The 27,874-nt window shown below is 37.9% G+C and overlaps 10 protein-coding genes across 10 annotated transcripts; 5 read left to right on the forward strand and 5 right to left on the reverse strand.

Moving 5' to 3' along the window:
• On the forward strand, window positions 1-8,013 carry MONOS_11486 (uncharacterized protein). Its single transcript, XM_067864020.1, has 4 exons — window positions 1-160; window positions 251-541; window positions 599-1,262; window positions 1,389-8,013. Exons 1-4 carry the CDS (start codon window positions 10-12, stop codon window positions 7,522-7,524), a joined length of 7,242 nt encoding a protein of 2,413 aa, XP_067725458.1. The 5' UTR covers window positions 1-9; the 3' UTR covers window positions 7,525-8,013.
• Window positions 7,933-10,217, forward strand: MONOS_11485 (uncharacterized protein). The gene is made up of 2 exons (XM_067864019.1): window positions 7,933-8,072; window positions 8,120-10,217. Exon 2 carries the CDS (start codon window positions 8,124-8,126, stop codon window positions 10,137-10,139), a length of 2,016 nt encoding a protein of 671 aa, XP_067725459.1. The 5' UTR covers window positions 7,933-8,072; window positions 8,120-8,123; the 3' UTR covers window positions 10,140-10,217.
• Window positions 10,218-10,226: 9 nt separating this feature from the next.
• Window positions 10,227-17,067, reverse strand: MONOS_11484 (uncharacterized protein; the record flags this gene model as incomplete). The annotated part of the gene is made up of 4 exons (XM_067864018.1): window positions 10,227-10,547; window positions 10,631-10,706; window positions 10,809-16,774; window positions 16,865-17,067. 4 exons carry the CDS (start codon window positions 17,065-17,067, stop codon window positions 10,376-10,378), a joined length of 6,417 nt encoding a protein of 2,138 aa, XP_067725460.1. The 3' UTR covers window positions 10,227-10,375.
• A 648-nt stretch (window positions 17,068-17,715) lies between these two features.
• On the forward strand, window positions 17,716-18,553 carry MONOS_11483 (Arl6; the record flags this gene model as incomplete). Its single annotated transcript, XM_067864017.1, has 5 exons — window positions 17,716-17,811; window positions 17,885-17,912; window positions 18,033-18,227; window positions 18,284-18,407; window positions 18,481-18,553. 5 exons carry the CDS (start codon window positions 17,716-17,718, stop codon window positions 18,551-18,553), a joined length of 516 nt encoding a protein of 171 aa, XP_067725461.1.
• A 2,927-nt stretch (window positions 18,554-21,480) lies between these two features.
• MONOS_11482 (uncharacterized protein) lies at window positions 21,481-21,795 on the reverse strand (the record flags this gene model as incomplete). Its single annotated transcript, XM_067864016.1, has 1 exon — window positions 21,481-21,795. One exon carries the CDS (start codon window positions 21,793-21,795, stop codon window positions 21,481-21,483), a length of 315 nt encoding a protein of 104 aa, XP_067725462.1.
• Window positions 21,796-23,242: 1,447 nt separating this feature from the next.
• On the forward strand, window positions 23,243-24,025 carry MONOS_11481 (uncharacterized protein; the record flags this gene model as incomplete). The annotated part of the gene is made up of 3 exons (XM_067864015.1): window positions 23,243-23,471; window positions 23,644-23,834; window positions 23,906-24,025. 3 exons carry the CDS (start codon window positions 23,243-23,245, stop codon window positions 24,023-24,025), a joined length of 540 nt encoding a protein of 179 aa, XP_067725463.1.
• Window positions 24,026-24,144: 119 nt separating this feature from the next.
• MONOS_11480 (uncharacterized protein) lies at window positions 24,145-24,348 on the forward strand (the record flags this gene model as incomplete). Its single annotated transcript, XM_067864014.1, has 1 exon — window positions 24,145-24,348. One exon carries the CDS (start codon window positions 24,145-24,147, stop codon window positions 24,346-24,348), a length of 204 nt encoding a protein of 67 aa, XP_067725464.1.
• Window positions 24,349-24,887: 539 nt separating this feature from the next.
• On the reverse strand, window positions 24,888-25,475 carry MONOS_11479 (uncharacterized protein; the record flags this gene model as incomplete). Its single annotated transcript, XM_067864012.1, has 2 exons — window positions 24,888-25,127; window positions 25,416-25,475. The coding sequence occupies 2 exons, from the start codon at window positions 25,473-25,475 to the stop codon at window positions 24,888-24,890; spliced, it is 300 nt and encodes a 99-aa protein (XP_067725465.1).
• A 246-nt stretch (window positions 25,476-25,721) lies between these two features.
• Window positions 25,722-26,222, reverse strand: MONOS_11478 (uncharacterized protein; the record flags this gene model as incomplete). The annotated part of the gene is made up of 2 exons (XM_067864011.1): window positions 25,722-25,937; window positions 26,022-26,222. 2 exons carry the CDS (start codon window positions 26,220-26,222, stop codon window positions 25,722-25,724), a joined length of 417 nt encoding a protein of 138 aa, XP_067725466.1.
• A 153-nt stretch (window positions 26,223-26,375) lies between these two features.
• Window positions 26,376-27,001, reverse strand: MONOS_11477 (uncharacterized protein; the record flags this gene model as incomplete). Its single annotated transcript, XM_067864010.1, has 2 exons — window positions 26,376-26,816; window positions 26,912-27,001. 2 exons carry the CDS (start codon window positions 26,999-27,001, stop codon window positions 26,376-26,378), a joined length of 531 nt encoding a protein of 176 aa, XP_067725467.1.
• Between the last annotated feature and the right edge of the window lie 873 nt (window positions 27,002-27,874).

Genomic DNA, 27,874 nt, shown 5'->3' on the forward strand with positions numbered 1-27,874 from the left:
ATCAAAATAATGAGCTCTTCAGCATTTGTTTGGCGCAACATTATTTTGCGAAATACAGTGTCGACTTATAACAGTCATCATATTTACTATTATAAGGGTTTTCTACAAACAGATGGTGGTCTGGGGAGCCATCCAAATAATTTGCTAAAAATTAACCCTGGTATATGTATTTTATGTTTATTGGAAATTGTTTATTTTTAATATATATCACAAAAACTTTTTTCACGTTTTTTGTGAAATTTCGAAACAGAAACCGGAATGACAACGACGAAAGAAATTTCACCTTCAAATCGATCTGGACACACTATTGCATTGATAAACCAACATCTTTTTATATTCTCTGGAAAGCAAAATTCAATTCGAACTAATTCACTGATTGACATTAACATAGAGACAGATTCTGTGACAAATATTCGATCAATAAATTCTCCACTTCCAAGAACTTATCATTCGTGCATTGTTTGGAATAGCTCGTTACTCATTTACGGAGGATTAACGCAAACTCATTCTGTTTGCGGAGATCTTCAGAAATTTGACTTATGTTTGCTTTCTTGAAAAAAATATGATTTGTCTGAAGTTTTGCATAACTCTTTTTCAGTCGATAGAGCATGGGAGCAACAAACCGTAAGCAACGATCCAGATGATGAAAATGTCCCACCTCCGCTGTACGGGCATGCTGCAGCTGTTGTTGGCTCGCAAATGTATATTTTCGGTGGATGCAAAGTGAATCATTCTCTATCAGGACCAATTTCTGAAGTCAATGATGGGATGTACTGTTTGGATTTGGAAAAGATGAAGTGGAGAAAAATTAGTGAGTGGAGAAGCAAAGAGGAGGAAGAAAGCAAAAACACAGCAAAAATTGAAAATGTTCATTTCTCAACTGAAAAGGGCAAAGATTATGACGATAGAAAGGAATCAAAAAAACGATTCTCATTCTCCACTCTTCTCAGGCGAAATAAGAAAAAGGAAGAAGAAAGCTTTTTGTCTGGATTGAATTCCCTTCAGCATCCCAGCGAGCATTTTTCAACCACAAGAATGACAGACTCCCAAGATGATTTTGATGGGCAAGATGAAGGAGGATTATCAACTCGGCCAATGATTCATCCGTCTCCCAGGTTTTACCACACGATGACTGCGATTGGGCAGCTGCTGTTTGTGTTTGGCGGCGTCAGCGAGAGAAGGCTGAACGACTTGTGGATGTTCGACACAACAACAGAAAAATGGACTCAGCTAATGACTTGGGGATCAGCCCCTTCTCCTCGGTTTGGTTCTTTTTCTCTCTTCTTTATTCATAAATAGGTTCATTGACATGTTTTCTTCTGTTTTGTTTTACTATGATTTTGAATAATCTATTAACGTGCTATTCAATTTCTGTCATGTTCGCACAGATTTTGCCATTCGTCCTGTGTTAAAGAGCACACCCTATTTATTCATGGCGGAATCTGCACACAAGACAAATCGTTTGGCGATCTTCATTCGATCGATCTGTCGAAGCTGTTCAATGTTCGTCTCGGTCTTCCAATTGGAATTGGTATTTCGAGCAGACAGACGAAGGAAGAGAGCGAAATTGAAGATGAAAAGGAAAATGAAAGCGGAGGAAAAGAGTTTGCAAGCGAGGCACAGATATCTTCGACTTCACAATCAAATACTTTTCTGACAGCATCAAAAGTTGCATCTGCTGACGAATCAGAGAGCGACGAAGACTTTGAGCATTCCCTTCAGACAGTTGACAGCCATTCTGTCTGGCTCAGCGGATGGCGGATGGCAAATAGCATGTTTTGTGGCAGAGAGCATCTCCTTTTGAAAGACGACTGCGATGTTGAAGGCGTTGGGGTGGCAAATGCAATTGTCAGTGCGCTGCAGGAGGAGTATGATTATTTGTGTGAATGCGCAAAGAGATCGGAACAATGTAACAAAGATGATGAAAAGAGTGACAAAGCAGCAGTTGATAAAGAATTAGACAATTATATAAAGGATGTGCTGAACATTGAGTCGCTTACGCAGCATCTTCCTCTTGTTCTGAGTGTTCTGAGAGACGACGAAAAAGAGATGCTCTGGAGGAAAGCACGAGATGAAGGTGCTCTTCAAAGAAGCGACAATAGCAAAGAAGCTGTTGAAAAGGCGAAGGAGAAAAGAAATGCCTCAATTTCATCGTTTTTCTGTGGCACGTCTTCTCCAAATGATAAGAGGAAAGAGGTCGACTGGGATGGAATAAGAAGAGCATTGATGGTTGAGCTGAGGAAGCTGCGGATTAAAAAAGCAGATGGAAAGAGATTTGAAGTTCCGCTGCCGATTTGGATTGATAAAGAACAAGAAAAAAGAGATAGAAAGAGAAAAGAAAGGAGAAAAAGAGAAGAAGAAGAAAGAGACGAAGTGCAGTTTTCTTCAACATGCAACATTCCTGACAGGGATTTTGGTGAAGTTTTCAATTCTAATAAAGAGACATCATCCTCAAATCAGAACATTGTTAATCAAAGAATTCATTTGCCTAAACCAATTAGTAGCAATGCATTCACAGCATTAGAATGGAAGAGTCCTCTTTCTTGTGCCTTGGAAGCAGCAGTCAGCCGGCGAAAGATTGGAAATCTTGGCAATTTAAATACACTCTCTTTGCTTGCATCTCCAACTGATGAGTTTGAAAAGGGTAGAAGAGCAACAATTTCTGATAAATATTGTGAAGATGGCAAAGGAATTATTTCAACAGAGAAGAAAAGAAGACAAAGCGAATATGTTGCACTGTTGTCTGATACAGCTGCATCACTTGGATCTCCTTCTTCTCCCACAATTGCAAACACCTTCAAGATCACCCGCTCAAAATCAACATCATCCACGCCAAAAGAGCAAGCCTCTTCTCCTTCGTCGTCGTTTTCTCGTTCGCACTCTTCATTTTTGAGGAAGAACAGCTTTTATTCGCGATTTGGAGGGCTAACACGCTCTTTCTCTGCTGCATCGTCTCCTTCTTTTTCATCTTTCATTTCTCCTCCTCAAATCAAACCACTCACTTTGTCTTTTTCCACATCTCCTCCGCCTGCTATCGGTAAAACTATCACTTGCCAGCTTTCCACTTCTTCTGCTTCTTCTGCTTCTTCCACTTCTCCTTTGTCGCATCCACAAACTCCAACACACATCCGCACACAGTCTGCCACAAACATCCTGCAGGCACTCTCCACTCCTCCTGGCTCTCCTGTCTCTTCCTTGAAAAGAATGCTTTCTGGTTCTCGTTCTTCTCAGTCGCCACCTCCTTTCGTCTTCGATGCATCGACTGTTTCGCCTGCACAGAGATCCTTCTCGCCTTTGCTGCCCAATCAAACAGGAGGAATAACAAGAACAGTCTCAACTGGCTCAAAAATTATTCGAACTTCTTCATCGCTTGTGCAGTCAACGAATTCTGCTGTGAAAAAGAAAACTGAAGATTTGCCAATTGCAAATAATTCTTTGACATCTTGTGGATGTTTAGCTTGTCAAAGAAATATCGCTCAGCAAAAAGGCAAAGCGGAAGAAGTTTCTGTGTTTGGCACATCAAATCAATCAATTTCGCATCGAAACCAATTTCTGCATCAATTTTTGAAAGAAACAAGCTTTCCTTCAACTTCTGCTTTTTCTCCTCTTTCTTCTCATCTTTCGCCAAGCATTGCTACAACTATAACTCCAGCATCTTCTGTTGTGCCTTGTTCTATTTCTTCTTCTTCTCCCTCTTCCTCTTCTTCCTCTTCTTCCTCTTCTTCCTCTTCATCATCATCATCTTCTTCTTCTTTAGACACACTTTCTCTCACTCTTTCCTCGTCGTCTTTGTTCAGCAGTGAGACAGGAATGACGCCCTTCCACTATCAGATGCTCAGTCTAATGGCATCAGCCATTGAAGAAGGAGACACTCTGCTTCATGTGGAATTTGAAGAGGCAGAGGCAGAAATACAAAATGTGATGAAATTAGACAGAGAAAGACTGGATCGGCAGAGGAGGTTAGCGGAATATGGCGAGAGGAGGAGAATAGAAAAGAGGAGAAGGAAAGAAGAGAAGGAAATGGATTGGGAAAGGGAAAGTGGAAAAAGCAAAGTGAATGACGAGAAGAAAGGAAGCTGTGCAGATGATTCAGATGCTGATTTTGACTTTGGTGAGATTGAAGAAGAAGAAGAAGAGGAAGAAGAAGAAAGCAAAGAAGAAGAAGAAGAAGAAGAGGAACATTCAACTGATGAATGGCTTGTGGACTTTTCATTTTCTGAATACGAAGATGAAACAAAAAAGGAAAACACACAAAAAAAGAACAAAAAGAAAACAAAAGAAACAGAATCCAAAGCAAAAACAGAAGAAAAAGAAAGAATCAAACAAAAGAGCACAAAAAAAATTGTCTCATCAATCACACAAAAAGAAAGAGAAGAGCATTCAAAGGATAAATTGATGGAACAGAAAGCAAAAGAAGAGGATGAAAAGACGAACAATCATTGCAAAGCATCTTTTCTTGCCCATTCATTCATTATTGAATCACGCTTTCCTCATCTTCTTCCATTTTGCAGTCGTGTTAGTAGTTCACAGAAGGAAATTGTTTCAAAAGCAAGAGAAAGAGTCACTGAGTGGATTAGACTAAGATTTGAGGAAGAGCAGGAATGGCTGGAGAGGAGAATGAGCAGATGGGAGAGGAAGGTGCAGTGGAGATGGGAATCCAACATTCTGCAGGAGAAAAGAAAGATTGTTAGAAAGAAGGAGAAGGAAATCACAAAAGAAAGGAAAGAGGAGAAGAGGAGGAGAAGACGTGAAAGCAGAAAATCTTCAGAAATGAATAAACAAACATCAAATGCAACAAGAAAAATTTACGATTTACCAGCTTCGTGTTATGAATTTCCTGATTCTTTGCCAGATTTCCCATTTGAGTCGCACATTTCGCCAACTGCATTCTCACGTGCCTCTGTCGCTGAACTGGAAGAAATTCTGCTTTCGCTGACCGTTTCACTTGAGAAAGAGAATGACAATTATCAAAAGAACAAAGAGAGAAATATGGATGTTGGATTGAATCGATCAAATAGCAGGAAGGAGGCAAAAAAGCCGATTCCACCACCTCCAACTATGTTTTATGATCAGTCAGCTTCTTCGGATTCCTTTGCGCCTTCTCCTTTGTCTGCTAAAAGTGGCATCACATTGAACACTCGTGAATCGCCTTGTGCTCCATCCACCTCTTCACTGGCATCTTCTCCTTCTTTATGTGCTTCTCCTGATTTATCTCTTCAAAATGATCATATGAACACAACTTCTTCTCTTTCTCCTCAAAATGCGCTTTCTTTCTCCAACCTCGCTGCTCTTCGAGCGTTTATTGCGTATCTCTATTCAGATTATGTTTTCCCTTCCTCTTTTGCTCCTCCTCTGCTCACATTCCAGTCATTCCAATGGGGAATTCGTGAGCTTGTTCAGGCTGTTTGGAAACAAGAAGAAGCTGTAAAGGCTTTGGATGAAGCAGAAGAGGAGGAAGAGAAAAAGGAAAGATTATTGGCTGTCTCAAAAGAGATTGAATGGGTAAAGAAGATAAAGAAAGACAGAGAAAGAAGGAAGAAGAAGGAGATGAAAAAGTTGAAGAAGGAAGGAAAACAAATGATAGGAAAGAATGATAAATTGAATGAAGAACTGGTTGTGCCGCCAAATGGCGTTGGCAGAAGCGAGGCAAATTCCACTGAAAATAGCACATTTGTGGATAAGATGCTGTTTCGCAGTGCAGAAATTGCTGAGCAGGTAAAAGAGGAAGAAGAAGAAAAAGAAGAAGAATGGAGAGAAGAATATGCGATGCTTGAGATGTATCGGAAGCAAGAGGAGTTGGAAAGTGTGCTGCTGATGAACAGGATAAGCAATGAATGGATCTTTTTTGGTGATATTCGACCATTTGAAGGGTGCGAGATGGAGAAAGAGGAGAAAACGAGAAAGAAGGCAGAGCTGGAAAGAAGAATGAAGAATATGCTGAAAATGAGGGAAGAAAAGAAAAGAGAAGGAAAACAGGAGAAGAGGCAAAGAGGAAGAGAGGTTGAAATAGCTAAGGACTCAGAAGATAGCGAAGAAGGAGATGAAAGTCAATCAAAGAACGAACAACAGGAAACAAGCGAAGACGAAGAAAATGTGGCAATTTCAATGAAACAAGCAAATGGAAGTGAAGAAAAGACTGATATTTCTGGAGAACAAAAAGTTGAGAAGGCAAAGGAATTGAATAAAGCAAGCATGAGTGCTGTTTATGAAGGAGGGTGTTGGGAAGAATGTGTTGGAGATATTTCGGAGAATGTCAAAGAAAATGTGATATTTTCGCTTCAGCTGGACACAGCAAGGAAGATGTTGGAGTGGGAATCGATGAATGAAGAAGAGAAAGAAGAGGAGAGAGCAAAGGAGTGGAGGAAAAGAATGAAATGGCCTGAAGAAGCAGAACGTATTGTGAAAGAAAAGAAAGATAGAGAGGAAGCTGAGAAAAATCTGGCAAATGAAGCAAAAGCTAATTCAATGGAGCATCTTAAAAGAAAAGAAGAGGGCAATCAATACTTGACTCAGAAGAAAGCAGATGAAGATTGCTTATCTGTATTCAGAAATGCAAAAGATGCAACTTCACAAAGGAATAATGATGCTCTTATTTCATCCAGTGATGCTTCTGCAATTGGCAAAATAGAGCGAAAGAAGCATTTCTCTACTCAATCTTTCGATGGATTGCATCTTCAGCACGCATCAACTCATCTCTTGTCACCTAAAAATCGTCCACTTTCATTGATGGGTCATTCTCAATCAACTTTTATCTCTTCAAAACAATCGCCATCTCCATTGGCATCACACACAACACTCCCAAAACAGCCAAATGTGTTTGCAGCTTCGTCTGCTTCTGCCTCATCGCCTTTTGCATCTGCCAGTTCCTCTTTCTCTTCTCCTGCTTCTCCAGCTGTAAATTCTCTTACAGACTCATCTCGCACTTTGAGCTTTCCATCTGTTTTTACTCATTCTGCACAAGTTTCGCCTTCTCAACTTGCCAATTCATCTTCTTTGCTTTCGTCTTCTGTCTCATCAGATATGCAATTTGTTGAACCTTTTGTGTATTTTCGCTCTCCTCCCAGTTTGTATGTCAAAGCCAAGCAATATGCCATCTTCAAAGCTCTTCAACAGAACATGACAAGTTCATCCAAAAATTTGAATGCTTCGGCATCTCCTTCACCTGAAGGCAGATCTTTCTCCTCGCCTTCTCTTCAGCCACAATTGACTACAGTTTATTCAACATATCCAACTGTTTTATTCCCGTTCAGTTCGTCTTCTTTGCCTCTTCTTTCGTTCGCCACGCTTTTCCAACTTCGTTTGATTGCAATGGATCCTCCTAATCCTCCTGCTGGTTATGTCTTTGATTATTCTATCGAATTGCCTTCTTCGTATCCTCGTCTCAGCTCCATCTGTTATCAACTAATTGTTGAAGGCCTTACTGTAAGCAATGCAACTGCACTGATTAATCTTGGAACGAAATATGGGTCTTATAAGCTTGCTTCGATGATCTCAAATTGGCTCAAAGTTGTTCTTCGTGAGTGAGCGAAAACGTTGTGGTTGTAAAGAACTTACATCAATTTTTATTACTTTTTTATTGACTTTTAATTCTGTTGATATTTTTATTATTATTTATCATTGTGATTATATGCATTAATTTGTTTGTTTGTATTGGTTAAGTTTAAAATTGTTTCTTTATTCCTGTTACAAAAGTGTGTAATATTATTTGCATTGAATAACTTCCAAAATTTAGATTTCGATAATTTTTTGAAAAAAGATAATTTCTATAATTTCTTGGAAATAATGAACATCTCTTTAAAAAAAAAAAAGATATTGATATTAGCATGAGGCGTTTGTTATATCTTTTTTGAAAAGAATTGTGAGCAGTTCTTCACTGATCAATCAAAATTTTGTTTTGATCTAACCATTTTTATCTGTGGATCTCGATATTGTTTTCTGTTTATTTCATGTTATCCACCTCAAATGACTTTTAAATTTTATTATCTGTGATTAAAATTATTTTAAGTTTGCTTCAAGAATATCTTTAATGTAACCGTTTTTCTAAGAAAATATTTGGATGTTCGCAATTCAAAGTTAGTAAGACAAATAATTTTTGTTAGAAGATTTAAAAAATATTTAGTAAAATGATTATTATTTTTTGTCTTCTTAATTTATGCTCTTCAAAAGGAGATTTTCGGGCTAATAATCAACATGACGTAAAAGAAAGAAGTTATCAAATTTCTGTTCCTATTATTGTTGTTGATGAAATTATATCGCTTAAAAGCGATGACTATGCGACTATATCTGCTAGCACAACTCAAAAATCTCCATTATTGTCGTTATGTAATGGAACTTTTATTGGCTCAAAACTCTCTTTTGTATGCTCCAACAATATCCGTATTGCAGATCTGAATTCATGGAGCAAATGCGAGCTAATTGATTGTAAATTTATTGTTAAATATCCATTTGGATCTTTGTTTCACAGCGCAACAAGCCAAGTTCTTTTGCATCATATTGATTTTAATGAAGTTTGCACAACGAAAAGTTACCTTTCATCAATTGTCGAAGCATATGATTGTGAAACAAAAATATCATTAACAGATTCTTCAATGAATTCTTGGATAATGAAAAAAGGTGAAACGTTTCTTGCTCGTGGACAATCTTCGATTGTATCTGTTGATGGAGTGACATTCAGAAACATGACACAAGCTCCAATCTATCAACGCAGCAATTTTTCAGTGAATAAGCATCTTAAAAATGGATTTCTCAATGATTGGGATATTGTTAGTTGCTCTGTTGTTGAGACTTTCAATCCATTTTATGATGTGATTTCTCCATCAGCTCGGAATTGTGGATTGCTTTCTATTCACAATACAACATTTAACAATTGCACTTCAGCAATTAGCGGTGAAGACAGCTGTTCATTGGAATCCGTGTCTCTTCCTTTTCATTCAACATTAACGGATACATCATTCAGCAAATGGATTAACCTAGCTTCAACAGTTAGTGCGCATCACAATCACTTCGGGGAATCATTTAGAAAGGCAGCAGCCATTCTGAATTCAAAATGCGAAAGTGGACACCTTCGATTGGTTAGATGCGCTTTTGTCTCATGTGGCTTTTGCGTGAATTTTTACGGAGGAAGATTTGATGCAGAGGGATGCTCTTTTGTTCAAAAGGAGTTAAGCGAAGGAAATGATTCAAATCGAGAAAAGAAAGATGAAGTTGAATTTGCGGAAGAAAGATGGAAGCTCGAAAACAAAGTTGTCCGTCAAATGGAAAGAGAAGAAGAAAATACCGAAGAAGATTCTTTTACTGATTTGTCTGACGAAGATATTTTTGAAGATAATCCAAAAGAAAACAAAGGAATCAACATGGTGGAAGTGGTATATCCAATTTCTTTTTATATTTCAAACACATCGTTTTGCGGAACTTACTCTTCTTTTCCTTCGTATCGAGGACTACTTGCAACACAACTTCCTCGAAATGCCAAAATCTCCCATTCATCGTTCTCGTTCCTTGCTTCAATGACACGTCTTCCTTCTTCTTCTTCTTCTTCTTCTTCTTCTTCTGTTTCATCTTCGTTTTCGTCCATTCTTCCTGCATCATCATGCGGAGGTGGAGTTAGCATATTTGACAGTTCTGCTCCGTCCTTCACGGACTGTTCTTTTGTATCGTGTGCTGCTGTTGGGCAGAAAGGATCAGGCGGAGGAATATGGATTGATACCTCTCATCCACACGAATTTTACAAACAAGTCTATTTTGTGAGCAAATATGATGGAGATGAAGATGATAACCTTGGCTTTATGCCAAAAAGAAATCACATTGAGGATTCTGAGGATGACTTTGTGAAAAGAACTTCAAGCAATGATCATCAAAGACGGTCTTCTTATGCAATTGAGCCATTGCTTTCTCATCAAATGCCATTTAAATTGTCATTTTGTCTATTTCGTAACAACCATGCTCCTTTGGTTGATGAACAGATAGAGCGAGGAAGTGACGTCTTTTGTTCAGGCTTTGATTCAACTGAGGTTTCAACTGACTGCTTCGTTCATTGCTTGTCGAATTCGATGGAAGATCGTGTTTTGGTAGAAAATGTGAGAGTTGATATCGAATGGTTAAAAGAAAATGACGAAGAAAAAGAAGAAGAAGAGCTGTAATGGAATCAATATTTGATTTCTTAATTGTTTAATGATTTTATTTTTTTTTTTTTGTTTTTCAGTTCATTTTTCTGCAAATTTGTTCAATGAAAAAGAACCTAATGCTTATTGTTCCGGAAAATGAAATGCTTTTTTGCCCATCTTTCAATAAGAGGGCTTTAATAAAAATATAATACAAATATGGCAAAATAATGAACCTAACCAAAGATCTTCCGCTCTAGAAAATCACTTCTTTTTCATGTTCCTTTTACAGTAACATAAAAATGAGCAGAAGACATTGGGGATCGCGGTACATAGAAGCGGTGTGTCTTTGCATCAACAAGAACAACTCTGCAAAGAGGAAGAATGCCTGCTTTCAGAGGAATGCAATGAATGACAGTTGTTGCAGAGTGCAAAAGAGGCAAGTGGCTTTTGATAGAAAAATTGCGTTTATCATAAATACAATAAATTAATTGGTGAAAGAAATGTGTAATAAATATGTAACTTCATACCCCAAATCAACCAAATTCTCCGACCATATAATTGATGGTGTGTAATTGAAAGCTGATAAATGTGAGAAATTCAGAGCTAAGCAAATACATTCATGTGGCAGTTTACAATTCAAAAATAATATCAATAAATGAAAGAAACATATTCAATTCAAAATTCAAATGGAATAAAATCGCATACGATTTCTATAAGCTGACTCGTATTTCCAGACATGCGAAGAGGATGCAACTGTTGATGGCAACGGAGCATCCACCGACTCTTCATCAATCAAAGGCTGCAGTACCTCAAATGAAGGCACAACGCATCCAACTGAAGACTCCACTGAAGAGCAATCATTGAGTGATATTTGACTGAGCTGTGAAGAATGGTGTGAATGATGAGAATGGTGTCTATGGCAGCGTGTGTGTGTCTCTGTGAAGGGAATCTCATCGTCCAATACGATCGAATTGGGAGGGACATATGCAACAATTGAAGACATCTCGTCTTCTTCTTCTTCTTCTCCTTCTGTTGATAATGATGAGACTTCGCTGATTGAAGATTGATCGCTTTCATTCCGAGCAGTGATTTCATTCAATTTTCTTTCATCTGATTCGTGTTCTTGTCCTTTTATTTTATTTTGATTGGATTTTGTTCCTTCAAAAGACTCCAGACTTGAATCGCTGTCATCTTCGTCTGCTTCATTTGTAGTTGAAAAAGGAGAGCAGCGAGTGACTGGAACAACTGAATCATTATGTTCTTCATCATTTTGCACTTTCCCACTCTCCAAAAGAGGAGAAGTGCATCTCTTATCAACACTTGCCAATGAATAAGCAGTTGAAGGCGGAGTCGAAGAAGACAATGCTAAAAGAGAAATATCATTTGGCGAGTGAACACATGAAGAATGATGATGCAATGAAGAACTGAAGTTTCCTTCCTTTGATTGACTCATCTGGCTTGCTTCTGCTGGAGAAGTTGGTTTGTTGACAGGAGAATGCGAGAAAGGCGCCTGCAGAAGAGGGCCAGCAGAGACGATGTCTGAGGCGAGAAAGAGAGTTGACTGACGAGAGGGAGATAATTGTGGATTGGCTTTTGAGAGGGGAATGCTTAGTTCTGTTGGAGGAGTGGTATTTGGAGTGAAGGGTTTGTTTGGAGAAGAAGAAGAAGAAGAGTATAAATTGTTATTTAATGATTGCTCCTCTTCATTTCTGGCTCTTGGTATTGAAGAGCAGCTGTATTGCTCATCTGAAAGTGGAGTTGTTGCAGTGATAGAAGAAGAAATAGAAGAAGAAGAAGAAGATGAAGAAGAAGAAGAAGAAGATGATGATGATGATGATGAATAAGACAAACAACAAACATTAGAGGAAACAGACATAACTGGAGAGAACATCTCAGAAGATGTGGCCATTCTTATTCCACACGACAAAGAAAGAGGGTTTTTCACAGGCGAATTTGAAGAATTCTGCGAAGAAGGAAAAGAAGATGTGTGCTCAAATGTTTCGTCAAGTTCTTTTTCCTTGTCGAAAGAAGAAGCAGCAGGAGAATAAGGAAACGAAGGAAGAGGAGAAGAGGAGAAAGAAAAGGAAGGAGAATGGTCAGGAGAAGCAGCACGTGACGAATTGGATGAGTGAGTTGACTGCAATGGATGATGGACTGTGTCCGCAAGAGACACAGAAAAGGTGTTCTTCGAAGATGAATTAGAAGAGGAAGAAGAAGAGGAAGAAGAAACTGAGGCAGAAATAGAAGAAGCAGAAGAAGAAGCAATGCTTTTGGCATCAGAAAAAGTGCAATGAAGCAAATCCGCTTCGCCAGACACTCTTTTAAGAGGAATGTGTTCTGAAGAATTGACAAAGGCATCTGTTTCATTTGATTGAGGTGATGAGACAGAAGAAGGAGCAGAAGAAGAAGAGGAAGAATATGACGATGAATCCAATTCTTCAATCACTTCTAATGAATCAGTTGAATACGACTGTCTGTTCAATTGTGCATTTTCCTTTAAAAGTGTGTCATTGTGTTGTTCTAAAGCAATTATTTCATTTGAGTTTAGTTGATCGTTTGAACCAGACAAGTCATCAACATCAGCAGCAGTTGCAGCAGCAGAGGCAGCAGAAGAAGAAGAAGCTAAATCTCCATAAACAGAAGGCGAAAAAGGAATTTTGTCATTCATTTGAGTGATTGGCGAGTTAAGTGAAGACTGCTGCATATGCTGAGCAGCAAGATGGCTGGCGATGATGTTGAAAGGAGTGGAAGTTTGAGGAAAAGGAGAAGAAGCATAAGAAATAGGGGTAGATGCAACAGCCGCAGAGGCAGAAGAGGAAAGAGTGCAAGAGAGGAGAGAGGAAGAGACAGAAGAGGCGCTGAACATGGAGGATGGGGCATCAGATGAGAAGGAGGAGGAAGAAGAGGCAGAATTGAAGGTGGAAGAGAGGGAAGAAGAGAGTGTTTGAGAAAGAGGAGAGCAGAACGAGTAAGACGAGTCAAAAGTGGCTGAGAGGGAGTCTGCTGGTGAATAAGGAGAGGAAGGCAAAGGAGGAGAAGATGGATCTGATAGAGTGTTTCTATGAGAAGGAAATACAGGAGTGCGTGTGAATGTATTGTCCAGTGAATAATTTGAGTGCATTTCTCTGTCATTTTGCCCTCCTTCGTCTTCATCCCACTTGTCAATCTCGTTCTGCTCTTCGTCTTCTTCTGCAATGGCATCCATTGTTGTGATACTTCTCTTCAGCCTCAAAGCAGACGGTACACGATGCACACCAAGCGATTGTGGGTCAATCTGTTTGTGTTCTGTTCTGTCGTCTTCTTCATTCTCTTCTTCATTTTCTTCTTCTTCTCTTTCACTTTCACTTTGTTCGTCTGTTTCACATTTATCTCTTTCAAACCTGACAATATTCCCTTTGTCTGTCAAATCCAACAGATCTTCACCTTTCATTTGTTTCTTGTCAAAAGAAGAGCGCTGTCTGATTTGCTGAGCACTGAAATTCTCTTCACTTTCGTGTGAATGAACAAGAATTGCCTGCTTTTCGAGTATCCGTTGCGTCGTTGCTTTCAATCCAATCCTTTTCTGTCTTCGTCTTTCTTCTTCTTCTCCCATTTTTCCTTCTTTCCCTTCTTTCCCTTCTTTCCCCTCTTCTCTCTCTTCTCTCTCTTTCCTTCTTTGATATCTCTCACTCCTCTTCTCCTCTTCCTTCTGTCTATGCGTTCTGTGGCTTCTATGATTTCTGTGTGTTCTGTTTGTTCTGTGATATTCCTTCCGTTTTGACATCTTTGGGCATTTGACATGTCTCTTCACACAAATCGTTGTGCCCTGTGTTGGCACAGACGCCAAAGAATTCAGCTTCGAACTGAAAAGCGTCGATGCCAGCGAAAAAGCAGAGGAACACTGAAAAGTCTCGTTTCTCTTCTGTTTGTGCTGCCTTTTCTCTCTTCGGACAATCGGCGTGTGGTTGACAATGTTTAACAGATCAGCCATTGAAAGAGGTGTACTCCCTTTCAATTTAACCTCCGACTTTAACATCTCATTCCTTCTTCTTTCCCCTTCTCCTTCTCTTTCTCCTGTTCTTCTTCTGCTTCCACTTCTGCTTCCACTTCTGCTTCCATATCCTTGTTTCACATATGCATGTCTTGCCATTCTTTCAAACTGCCTCTGTCTCATCTGCATTTGCATCTGCAGCTGATTGGCAGCGAGAATTGAGTGGCTGCGAAGAGAAGGCGTCACCCCGCGGAAGAAGGCAGGTGTCGAAGGTGCAATCACTTTGGATGTGGGATGGATGGATGGTCTGTTGGATGGGTAGAATGAGGAAGAGGAAGAAGAGGAAGAAGAAGTTTTTGAATGAGATGATATAGAAGAAGACGACGATGATAAAGAGGAAGAGGAGGAAGAAGAAGAAGGATAAGAAGGTGTTATGACAGGCGAAGCAGATTGAGAGATGAGCATATCAGCAGCAGACAGCAGCTGCTCCACGTCTTCCATCCATTCTGTCTGTGCTGCCTCAACCAGCTCAACCTCTGCCTCACACGAATCGCTCTCTCTTTCACTCTCATTTGAAGACTTTAGTTCTCCTTCTTCTGTTTCTTCTTCTTCTCCTCCTCTTCCTTCTCTTCCTTCTTTTTCTGCTTCTTCTGCTTGGAAATTGCGTTTTTTGCCTGATTTATTCTTCTTGTGGTGCAATTTGTGTGAATAAACTGTATTTTGAGGAGGAGCAGGAATAACAACAAGAATGAGATGAGGAGTATGTGTGGCGAATGAGGTGACAGTTAATGTCAATGAAAAGGAAGAGAAAGTTGTGACATTCGAAGGAAAAGAGAAGGAGATGATGAATTGAGGAGGGGGCGTGTGGATGAGTGGGGCTGACAGAAGAAAGTTACTTTGGAAGATTGAAGAAGAGGCTGGCGTTATTGATGATGATGAAATTGACTGATTATTTGAAGAATATTCAGAAGGTTGACTTGAAGAAGAAGAACATGGCGATGATGAAGAACTTCTGTTTGATGTCTCTTTTGTGGAAATATTTTCTATTTTTGACTGAGAAACATGTTGAAAAAGTGGAAGACAATCAGAAAAGCCTTCCTTCAATGAATTCAATGGAGAAACACAAGAAGCAGCAGAATTATTTGTGAATAAGTAATTTCTGTTTTTGAGAGAAGAAGAAGAAAGAAAAGAAGAAGGAGAAGAATCCGTTTCATTGAAAAGATGGTCAGAAGGAGACAGAACAGAAACAGGAGACCAAAAAGCACTCAAATCGAAGTCGACAAGAAAAGGCGATGAAAAAGTGCTCAAAACAGCCGGCGGATGAAAAGGAGAAAGTTTTGTAGAATTCGAAAGAGAAGAAGAAGAAGAAGATGATGATGATGATGTGGTTGATGAAAGAAACAAAGAAGATGATGAAGAAGTCGAAGAAGTGGATGAAGTGCTTGCTATTGATGAAGCTGTGGCAGATAAAGAGCTATCTTCAATGTTTTGTTCAGTCAAATCAGAACAATTGTCTCTTCTGTTATTTCTCTCTATTTGAAGAGCTGCTTTTGTGGATGCTTTCTTCTTGCCAAGCAAATGTATTTGATCGAGAAATGATGAGCAAGCAAACAGTTTGAATAGAGTGCTTTCTTTATGAAGAGAAGAAGAAGAAGAAGAAGAAGAAGAAGAAGAAGAAGAAGAAGAAGAAGAAGAAGAAGTTGTTATAATTGATTCTGTTATTCTCTGTTTGTCATTAACGTTCTGTGAGTCATCATCCAATGGATCATCTGCAAATTCTCCTAAACGCAAATATCTGTTTCTGTTTGAATCGAATTTTCTGCTAAAAACTGGCAGAAGCGCCGGCATAGAAAATGAAGGAGACAGAAAATGCTGCTGAAAAAGAGGGAAAAACGAATGGCGCGATCCGATAAGAGAAAACCGCTGGGAAGACGACGAATTCATTGAATGTGGCGAAAAAGTGGAGGAAATCAGAGAAAAAGACGAAGACGCTTCGGTTTGTGCCTTTTCCCGCTCCTTTTTCCGCTTTCTCTTCTGTTTGCCTTCTTTTGCTCTGAACTGTGATGCAGACGGCGGAGCAGAAGAGCAGAGGAAGAATACATTCTGAGAAGGGTGGAGCAGAAAAGGGAGAGAGACCGGAGAAGAAGCCAAAGACAAAGGTGTCATTGTTGCTGGTGATGAGCAATCGCTGTTTATTTTTGGGTCGATCGAGGCAGAGCCAAAAGGTGAATGTTTTGAGGAAGCAGAGGAAGAACTTGAAGAAGGCAGGGCAGACGACGAAGAAGGATATGAAACAAGCTGCAGAGTGGACGAAGATGAGGTGCATTTTGGGCGCAGTGTGAAAGAATGGAGGAGGATGGGTGTGTGTGTGCTGGTGTTTGTGATGCTGAGCAGATGCAGACGAGGCGGGTGGATTGCTCTGCTTAATGTGGAGGCAACAAGCGGGGCACGAAGCGAAGATGAGGAATCTGCGATCGCATTCACTGACGAAGATGAAGGTGAAAGTGAAGATGAAGATGCATCTTTACTATCTTTGTGTGTGTGAACGTCATGTGGTGCAGAAGAATAAATGTCTGGAATAATTAAAGGAAAAAGAGAGAATTGCAGCGGATGAATGCATTGAAGAGTTGTTGCAAGGCTTCGACAAGCAAGATCGCAATCATTCGCAAGATATGAGCGATTCAGTTCTTCCACTACTTTGCTGAAAAGTTGATTAGAAAAAAATGATTCATTGCTCAGATGACCAGTTGACCAAAGTGAATGAATTGAATCAAATGTTTGAAAAGGATACATGCTTTCTTTCAAATTTGCTTTTGGAATAGGCTCAGTCTTCAAATAAACTCGCTCAGCGTATAAATTACATGTTAATGAAAGAGTGCTTTCTCCGTCTTTTGGAGGTAAGGTAATTTCAGTTTCCACCGAAATACACAAGAGACGTTTCTGAAGATTTCTTTCAACAGAAATTATTCTACCTTGTGACGTTGAGTACCGCATATCGTTTGTGTGTAGTATTGTTGATCGATGCAAAGAAATACATTCTTCTGGTTCAACTGCACTCGAATGACAATTTTGCCATTCTTGTACGATAGTTATCCATAAATGACTGGTTGACGCAAGGCATTTGATTTCTGATAAAATTTTGGGTAACTGAAAAATGACAAAAAATCGAATGACTTCTCCTGGGAAAACAGCTGTCCTTGAAGGTGGTTTGAAACTAAATTGATTGTTTCGAAGAAGAAAATTGTCAGGGATAAATAAAGAAGCATTCCTTGCCTGGATATCAAATAGAATATCGGAAGAGTTCATGCCTTTAACTTAAAAAAAGATCACCAAACTCTACAGTTGCGAAAAATAACTGTTTGTTATTCCAAATAACAAACAAAATATTTCCTTCAGAATTTTTATAATACTCCTCACGATTCCGTTTTAGTTCTGAATTTTCCTTCAAAAGGCAAACTTGTCATGTGAAAAAAAATTTTACTTGAAAAAAAGATTAAAAGGAATATTCAACAATGAAAAAATATGGTTTAACAAACGCTAATTAAAAAAAATAGCACGATTGTTAGCGAATCCAAAAACATTCCATTTCAATTTATAAAAAACAAACAGTTTTTCTATCCCATAATAATAATATACAACATAATGGGTTCAAGCTCTTCTCGTCAGTTAAAGGTTCTTGTTGTTGGATTAGATAACAGTGGAAAGTCAACAATAATTAGTCGAATGAAGGCTGCAGAAGTTTGAAATTAAAAAGATTTGCTGCACATGAACATTCACTTTTTTTAATTATTTAACATTATTTTTGTTCAAGGCTCCACAAGAAATACCACCAACTCCTGGTTTAAAGAATAAATTATTTCTGCTTTATTCATTATTATCGTTTAATTATCTTTAATTTATTTTTTGAATGAAACAAAATCACTTCTTGAAAATATCTATCAATCATTGATAATAATCAGGCTTTCAGGTTGAACAATTTAAAAAAGGAAAGGTTGATTTTACGATGTTTGATATGTCCGGAGCTGGAAAGTATCGTAATCTTTGGGAATTCTATTACAAAAATTGTCAAGCAATAATTTTTGTTGTGGATTCGGCGGATAAGATTCGTATGTGCGTTGCAAAAAATGAACTTGAAACAATGTTGAAGAGCCCTGGTTTGTATTTTGCACCGATAATAACTTTCAACATTTTTTGTTTTTTGATATTAAAGAATTGAAGCCTGTTCCACTTTTGATATATGCAAACAAAATGGACTTACCTGGAGCAATGAATTATGCTCAGGTCAGTGAAGCTTTGGGTTTGGCAACGATCGCGGATCGTGAATGGAATATATTGTTTGACCATTTCAAATTTTTATAATTCATCCAAAATTTACAAATGAAATTATTATTTTTTACAAAAAAACAGCCCAAGTAATGCTCTTTCTGGAGAAGGAATAGATGAAGGTGTTACGTGGCTGACAGAGAAAACAAAAGAATGAAGTGAAACTGTGATCTAGATATTTTATTTTTTGATAACATTTCTTTCATATCATCTTCTGTATTGGCTATATTTATTTTTAAAGTTTGTTGAAGTTTTCTTTTTCTTTTTTCTTTTTCTTTTTTCTTTTTCTTTTTTCTTTTTCTTTTTTCTTTTTCTTTTTTCTTTTTCTTTTTTCTTTTTCTTTTTTCTTTTTCTTTTTTCTAATTCTTTTTTCTTGTTCTTTAATCTCTTTCATTTTTCTTTTCTTTCTTTAACTCATTTCAGTCATCCGTAATTTTTTTCGTGAATATTCATTCAAAAAGATAAAAAGTTATTATAAATTTTTTGAAGAGAGTTTATCGCTTCAATGTATTTAGGTTAATAAATATGGCTAAGATTATGTTTATATTAGAGACAAATTTAATTTTGATATAGAAAATTGCTAATAGGAACTTTTTTGTTTGTTCGATCATTTTCGAAAAACCACCACAGATCAAAAAAATGAATGTCAAAGTCTTATTAACAAAAAAACTTTGTTTTCTCAAAACTTGAAAGTCTTGAATTTGATGCAAACATTGCAATTATTGTGCAATATTAGTTCCAATTAATCTCATCTTTTTTTTATTAAACATTTTTAGATTTTTTTCACATTTCATTGTGACCTTTATGGGTCTGTGTGTGTTGGTCTGTAATAGATAAGAAAAAAATTCAACAAAACCCTTTTTATCAGGGTGTTAACACGCACAGGATTAGTGGAAAAAATTGAAAAAGATTCCAACGCTCCTGTCGATGCAAAAACTCAAGTGGTGAGACTGCCTGCATACAGCAATGCCAGACTATTGCATGATCCGCACGAAAATGGATTGAACATTTATTTGGTTTGCTGTTTTTCAAAATCTGCCTTTGAGGAAAAAGGAGTTGATATCTCGACATTCATTTTAAATTGAATTAAAGGCACAAAACTATGGAAGACTCATGCAAAAACCTGTCATTCCATTGATTTTTACGTAATCAGAAGAATGATGAATTGTCACGAAAGTGGAGCTGATTACGGAAAAATGAACACATCGTTCTATGGAACAAATTGCAGTGGTTGTGTATTTAAAAGAGAATTATCTTTGATCTGTTTTATTCTTTTTTGAAGAATTGCAATCGTTTAATTTTCTTTTTCAATTCAATTCCTCTTGATTTTTATCAGTTTTTGAATCAAACATGACAATTATCTCCAGCATGCTTGCCAAATTTTTCAAAAAATTGTTTGGTTTTTTATTTTCATTGGAAAAGTCTGAAATTTTTATTACAAAACCAAATCAATGATGTGAGGCATTTTATTGAAACAGACATTTAAACTTGACCTCTATGGCATGGCAGGAAAAAATTTAAACAATGACAAAATTACTGACAAGATTTAATCCATTTGTCAATACTTTGTATATTTTTCGTTTCCAAATGTGTGATTATTTTTGTAGTCATAACTTTTTTCGGTGTGTTGTGTATTCAAAGACTGTTTATCATTGGAAGAGATTTAGTATTCAAATTGTCAAATACAGTCAAAATCGGATGTAATCACATCGATTTTTGCACAACTTTTTGTGACTATTTCCGATAGTGATTATATACGATAGATGAAAATCGCGTCTATATGAAAATGAATCAATCAAAGTTTTAATAACAGAATTATTAATTTTTATAAAGGATTGCTTTATATTTTTTTATGCATTTATTTTATTTCGAAAAAAAATATCATTTTTCATTTTTTCAAAAAAAAGTTTGAAAATCAAAAATAATATAATTTGCGATCAAAGATCAACTTCGAATAACAAATACAAAGAAGTTTAAGAAAAGTGGCATGTTAACGCATTTTGATGGCAAATTCAAATCACCGTTGTTAATGAAGAACGAACATAAATCTTTTAAAGAATAATTTAACTTATTCGATTTCATTTTCTCATTAGTAACACTTTGATATTTTTTTTTAAAACAGACAGTTTTTTCAGCTTATTGCAAACATTTTTTATTTGCAAAATATTACTTTTTAACAGTAGATTGTGATTTTTATTTTTTTTGTCAACTTGTTTTTATGATAAAGTAATTCATCAATTATTAACAAATTTTCACATATCAAAGTTTTATTGGGATAAATAATTTCTTGGAAGCTTGCTCAGAAATGAATGTTCTTATAAACAATTTCTTTGTGTGATTTGTTATTTGATCATTATTGTTACATGTTTTTCATGTTTAAAAATTAATTTTTGTAGTTTTTGTTACGAAAAAGAAGTTTCCAATATTTGTGAAACGCAAAATTAATCAATAAATTTGAAAATTACAATAAACGAATGTTTTTACAAATTATTAAAGAATTCTTTATACATTTCTTTCATTTTCTCAGTCATTCTCCACAAACAAAAAAATCAAATTCACATGAATAATAAAAAGCATTTCAAGTTGGAGAAAAGAAAGAATAGCTCGAGACAATCAGATTCAAGATGAGAATATCATGAACGATTTGTTAGACAAGTGTAATTAAAGAAAAATGGATTGACAAGAGATATAAAAAATGAACAGTATTTTTATTGAAAATTGAATGAGATCAGGCAGACAAATTGGAAAACGATTCAATATGTTTTATAAACAAAGAAATAAATATTCACGTTATAATAAAATGGAAAAAAAGGTGTGTCAGTGAATGAAGAAGTTAAATAAAAAAAACTTCCAAATAACAATTTCTTAAATATAATGAGAAAATTTTTCATCATATTGCCAACTGAATCCAAACTGTGAAGCATACGTATGCTGATGATTATCTGGCAAGTGAATCGTCTGAAGCTGTTACTGAAGATAGAATCAGTTTGTTAGTAAGCGAAATATTTTCGCTTACCTAAAAAACAAAAAAATACACATTGCAATGGACTTCTTGTCATATCGTCATAGTACACAACTTGCGCTTCACAAAACTAACAGTTCGTAACATTGAAACAGCGTTGTCGAAGATGAAGAAAGAGTATTTGTCCCAATCACACTAACTGCCTCAAATATCCCCACAACAGAAATATTATCCCCAATATTGATCGTCTTTTCTTCTCTCCCATGCTTCCCACACAGCACTGTGATTGTCGAGCTCAGCTGTGCCGTGCTCGACCCCATTGCATGCCCCATTGAATTGCACTGCGCTGTCTCGCTCATCCCGCACAGATTGCTCGTGTCATCTCCACTCACCACAACATACCAATCCTTCATCTTTACGCTCAGCCAGCACATCATTTCTGTATGTTGATATTTCCAACTGCTTGATTGCAAGTGAGCATAGCACAATCGACTTTCATTTGTATTCGTTGTGTACGATTCATAAAACGGATTGTTCGAAATAAAGAGGTTGTAATTGTCTTGAAAATACACATCATGCCCATAGGGAGTGGAAGTGGTTGTGCATCTGCAATCGTGGAAGAAGAAGAAATAGCAAAAAAGCTTGTCATCTGGAGCTGTTGATAGATATGTCCTGAAATACAATCCTCCGCCATAAGACACCGCCGAGCACGAAATTAACCAAACGCTCCTCGTTTTGAACGGAGCAGTTACAGTTTCTCAGTTCATCCCTCTGCCATTCGAAATAGTTGAAGGGAACGAAATGAATGAGCACTCAAATACATTAGCGCCAACCACTTTACAACTTTCTGTGGCAAAACATTAAGATAAAGAAATATGAAAAAATTCAAAATGAAAAACTTATCCTTTTCAAATGAACAACACAACCTTTATTGGTATATTTTCCTTCTAGTTCTTTTCTTTGGAAAATATCTTTGATTATTCCTATTTCTTATATCTTTTCATTTATTACGTTAAGTCTCAATCTTTTGAATAAAATCGTTGTCCACTCATGTCTTGGTATTGATATTGTTTATTATTGCCAAATGGGTATTTTTTTTTGAAAAGTCACAAAATATTAATTGATCTGAAAATCAGATCACAAATGATCAGAAAATGTTGATCATTCCGTTACCATCATTTGTTGCTGAATATTATTCTATTGAGTTTTGTCATACTATCCCCGAATATTGCGTTTCATTAAAACAAATTTCATCCATCATATTAACTGTTAAATCATATTTATGTTATTAAATATAATTTTTCTTGTTTTTTGAAGTCACAGAATAATTTGTTCATATTTACTATGTTTTCATTTCAACTGTTCTATTCTGCGCTTTAATTTTTTGAGTAGAGACTTCGTTTTTTATATGTTCCTATGCAGAAAAACATATAGATTTTAACTTGCTTTTATTTGAGTATTTTGAAAAGAAATTATTTAATAAGAAAATTTCATCGAAACAATCCTTGTTGTTATTAAAAGAAATACAAAAGGTTGTTAATATTGAACAGTTATTAATGTTATAACAAATAAATTAAAACAACATATAATTTCTGATGTCAAATGTCCTTTTATTAATATTCGAAAAAAATGGTATATCAAGTTTTGAATCAAATCATGAATCAGATCTTTAATTGCTACCAATTACTCATTTGCTTTTTTTTGCTCGTCTTTATCTTCAAATTTCAACTCAACTTTTGAAGAAACCTTGTTTTATCCTTTTCCCATTTATCGAGAATAGTGTGCTTTTGTTGCTGGTTGACCGTTCTGAAAAAAATGAAAATGTTGTGTTTGTGTCACCATTGGAGCTACCTGCAGAAGTGGTGGGGTATCTGAAAAAGCTTCATGTGGCAGGGGCAGCTCAGTGGTTTAATCTTCGCTCAGCGTCTTTGGTATTCTTTATCAACTACACCATTCCTGAGGTTGAGAAGCGAAGTGAAGAACGCGGCAGTGGATAAGCAGTTATCACTTTTATCATTCAACGCGTCTGTGATTGATCCTTTGGATGCCTCGGAGGTGGCAGTGCCAGACACATCAACAGCAGTGATGGATGACATTGAGAGGGAGCTGGGACGTATGCAAATCACATGAAGTTGTTACCAAGTGGGTTTCAGAAGCTTCGAGGGATATGTTGTTGCTTGACATAGCTGGTTGCGTTGTATAAGGGTGTTGTGCGTGCGCCAATGATATGGCGCTTTCGGTGGTGCTTTCGGTTCCGATAGTGGCGCTGCTTCAGTAGCTTTCAGTGTCTGTGAGCACGAAATCAGAAAGCAAGTGGATCTTTGCAGCGGCAGATGTGAATGCATTCCCGTTGATCTCCGATCTGTTTGACCCGTCGCTGCTAACGTCGGAGATAGCGCAGTCGGTGTCGCGATCGCCTCAGTCGATGTGTGTGGTGGTGAAGCTGGACGAGGAAGTGATGGGGCAGTGTGCAGCAGTGTGTGAAGAGGGGAAGAGCTGAAGAACAAGAAGGAAGACCTGGAGAATACGAAGGCGAATGCTGTGCAGACGCTTAGCAAGATGGACGGAAAGTGCGAGGGGCATGTTGTGGAGCTGGGCGTGGAGAAGGAAGAGCTGGGGCGGCATATCCCGGAGCTTAGGGAGCTGCACGAGGAGGTGAAGCAGTAGATGGAGAAGTGGTGTTCGGAGTTCGTCATGCTGCTGCAGAAGATCCGGGACGACGTGTGGATCTCGAAGCGGAAGAGCGGGCTGGTGGAGCAGCTGCAGGAGAATGACAAGATCAAAGGATGCGGGAGAGGAAGATTCTGGAGCTGAGCGAGGAGCACAACACAAATGTGAAGGAAGCAAAGGATCTGCATGAGCATCTGGTTGCCATTAAGGAAAATGTGGAATTGACTGATGTGGGGATTGATAAGGAGAAAAGGCAACAGAAGCAGCAGAGTGGTGTGGTGAGTGTGGATGGCAAGCGGAAAATGATGTATTGGTGGTAACGCTTGCTGCGCCTTTATCATTGGCCTCAGCTGAAAGAGGGATGATTTCGTTTTCTTCTTTGTTGATTCTGCCTTCTGGATTTTGTGAAAAGAACCATGTGTTCTTCTCCTTCCTCTTCTTCTCCTCCTCCTTCACCTTCTTATTTTCTATTATTCACTCAGAAATAAGCAAAAAGAAGACAAAACATTCTCAATGTTGACAATATATTTGTTTCTTTCAAAGAATGTTTTGAAATAAAATGAATGGAAAAAGAAACAGGATATGGATGGAAAATGAGGTTAGTTGATGAAGCAAAATCATATTTTGAAGAAAAATTGAGAATACAAAAATCGATAAATAAAGAAAAAAAGAGAAAGAGGAGAAAGATGTGTTGGAGGAAGAAGAAGAATAGAAGAAGAAGAAGAATAGAAGAAGAAGAATACGAAAAGGAGGATGTCAATGCCAATGAAGAACATGGCAAGGCTTTGCTATTAACTCCCTCCTCTTCGCTACCGTCTTTTGAAACTGTACCAATCAATGTCCATCCCCCAAAGGAAGATCAAAGCAGATCGCCTTTTTTGAGTCGTTCCTCCACAGCTTCATCCACAACAGCCATCGCAGCAGCCGCACCATCTGGGACGACTCCAACCGCACTTCTTTCTTCTCCAACACTGACTGTATAATCTCCACTGGAAGCTTCAGCCCAATCTATTCCACTGCCACCTTCGATACTGTATAAAGCTCTCGCTTTAAGTTGTTCAGCGCATCTCACTGTCTTCACAATCTCATTTTTCAAAGGCTACAGATGAGGATTTTTCAGATCAGCTTCATCACAAACATCTGGAAGCTGCTTATTCCTCTGAAGTTCAGTATCAATCCAAGAAACGCAGAAACATTTACCACTCCCATCTTTGACAATATCTTCTCAAATCCACAAAAAACATTTTGATCTTCTTCTCCTACACCCCTTCTAACGCAATTCAGTTGTCAGGAAAACTCCAATTCACCTCCAGTTTACTCCCTCTGCACAAATTCACCAAATAGCCACATCCCTGCAAAGTCCTTCCGGAACAGCTCTTCCCCAAACATTCTTGTCAACCGCACCACCTCTTTCTTCAATTACTTTGAGAATTTCTCCCCCAGTCATATATGAATAAAGTCCGCATGGACATGCCTTAGAAGCACCGCACCTTCCATCCAAGCGCCCTAGTCGCTCAAATCTACCAATATCTTATCTCTATTTATTCCCTGGATCTTCGGCAGCGTCCACGCCCGTTTCTGTTTAAGTCCTGTCTTCAGCAGCATCAACAGCATCTGCATCGGAACTGATGATCTCCACGTTGGTGGTAACCGAAGCACATAAGCCGTTTCGCACACAACCTACCACTGTATCTCAGACACTGCGCTCATCAGCCGCTCCATCGCTGTCGACCCCGTCAGAAAAGTTCCCTCTCCAACCACTTTCTCCTCTGTTCCGCCTTCCCTTCACCTGCCCAACCAGCCGCTCCACTGTCTCTCCATATGATGCCTTCATTTTCTTCTGCTGCTGCTTCTTTTGCGCGAGCGCCATCCACTGTTTCTCAATCACTTCCTTGAACAGCACCGACTGCTATATTGTCGTCTTCTCCTGCATTTTCAACAGTACCATCAGCATCTTCGTTTCCTTCTCCATTTTTTTTCTCTTCTGCCACACATTTGCATCCTCCTCCTTCTCCACATTGAAACTTTCTCCTCCACAGCTCTTTGCTTCTCCCACAACGCTCACTCCGCTCCACACTTTCACAACAACCTCTTTCCTGCTCGTGTCTGGCTCAAGCATCGCAGCGCTGTCATATTCGAAGTTCGATGTGATCTTCTCCTGACTCTTTTCACACAGCCCCGACGGTTGAATCATAAAATTCAAAGATGGAGTCATCACGCCCTCCGCAGAAATAAACGAAAAAGATATGGCAAGTTTAACCACAAATCCACAAGTTTCAACTAACTGTTTCCGCTCATCAACCCACCCTGATGTGTCAGGCGCTTCTTCTTCTTCTCAATCCATTCTTCAATAAATTCGACCTTCTCCTTTATCGCAACCAGTTGTTCCTTCAGCTCCTTCACCTCTGCGATGTGCTTCTCGCTCATCTGCAAAATCTTCCTCTGATTCATCCGGATGATCTTGTCCTTCTCCTGCAGCTGCTCCTCCTACCCACTTGCATGGTTCAAAATCTGCTTGTAGTCTCAACTGTTTTTCAACTGCATATTTATCTACAAACTGCTCTTCTTCATCTCCCACTTTTCCTCCTCGAACTACTCCTCCAGCTCCCAAATCAGCAGCCCCTGCTCCTTCATCTTCCCCTCCATTTTTGTCATCTGTGCTTTGCACTTTCCGAACGACTTGCTTAACATCTGCACAGCATTCGCCTTCTTCGTCTGGCTTCACTGCTAAACTACTCGACTGTAGCATCAGAGGCACCAGCCGCGCTATCACCGACGGCAGCAGCAACTGTCAAGCAGATCAAAGAGAGGGAATTCGCATTTTCCTTTGAAAAGATCTGCTCGATTCTTGTTTAGCATCACACTCCGTGTCTCAACGTCTACCAGCAGCAAAAGCGACAGTGACAGATGCCGAACATGCACCCCTGCCGCCTCAGGCACCAGAATCCGCAGATGCCTTTCGTTATCTTCCATCGATGCAACAGATATATATGATTCCGCCACAACAGAGAAATCCGAAGGATCAATTGTTTGTGCAGTGGATGATAAAGATGATGATGATTGCTCATCCACTTCTGCCTTATTCTTTTCACTTTATCTCCTGAATGACGAAAACAAAAAAGTCACAAGCGCTAAGTTAAAAGACGAACTGCTGCTCTGCTCTGGTCATAAGAATATTTTCATATTAACCTTCAAGTCTACCAGCAGTTCCACTGACTGCACAAATACTTCATTTTCATATGAAAAGGAATGTCGATCATCCCGTAAAGCTCACATTTATTGTTCTTAAAGAAAAAAAAGAACAGAGTCAATTCGAACAAAAAAAAATGTGAAAATGAAAAAGATGACCGTAAGAAATATGGAAGCAAAAGAGACATTGAATGTGATTTATTATTTGAACTCAGAAAACAAGCATCAAGTTTATTTTTTTTATTTTTTTTTATTTTTTATATTGGAATGTTTTCAAAAACATGTCGTAATTGAGCACCATTTTCGTAATTGTCGTTTCAATAATTGTTCAAAAAGTGCAACATTCTTAAAGAGATAGATTATTTATGAATAGTTAAAAGCTAACTTCCAAAATAAAAAACTCACATAAAAATTTTAAAGATATTGAATATTTTATCTTTTCAATTTCCAATAAAGGAATATGATAAAAATGAAGTGTCCATGAAAATAATTGAAATGAAAATTCAAATCGAATGAAACGAAAACTCTAAAAACAATTGATAATACAGTTTGGCTCGTACAAAAAGATAATGAATTGGTAACAATGTAATTATGATTAATCAGTCTAAGTTTATATGAAATGAATCAAATTGAAACTTAATAATTTATAATTAGTCA

This window comes from Monocercomonoides exilis (assembly GCF_001643675.1).
Source record: "Monocercomonoides exilis strain PA203 chromosome Unknown scaffold29-1213020, whole genome shotgun sequence".
NCBI lineage: Eukaryota > Preaxostyla > Oxymonadida > Polymastigidae > Monocercomonoides > Monocercomonoides exilis.

Coding starts and splice junctions, on each gene's coding strand:
- MONOS_11486 (XM_067864020.1), top strand. CDS start 10: ATGAGCTCTTCAGCATTTGTTTGGCGCAACATTATTTTGCGAAATACA. Junction 161..250: donor TTTGCTAAAAATTAACCCTG/GTATATGTATTT, acceptor ATTTCGAAACAG/AAACCGGAATGACAACGACG. Junction 542..598: donor TCTTCAGAAATTTGACTTAT/GTTTGCTTTCTT, acceptor ACTCTTTTTCAG/TCGATAGAGCATGGGAGCAA.
- MONOS_11485 (XM_067864019.1), top strand. CDS start 8,124: ATGATTATTATTTTTTGTCTTCTTAATTTATGCTCTTCAAAAGGAGAT.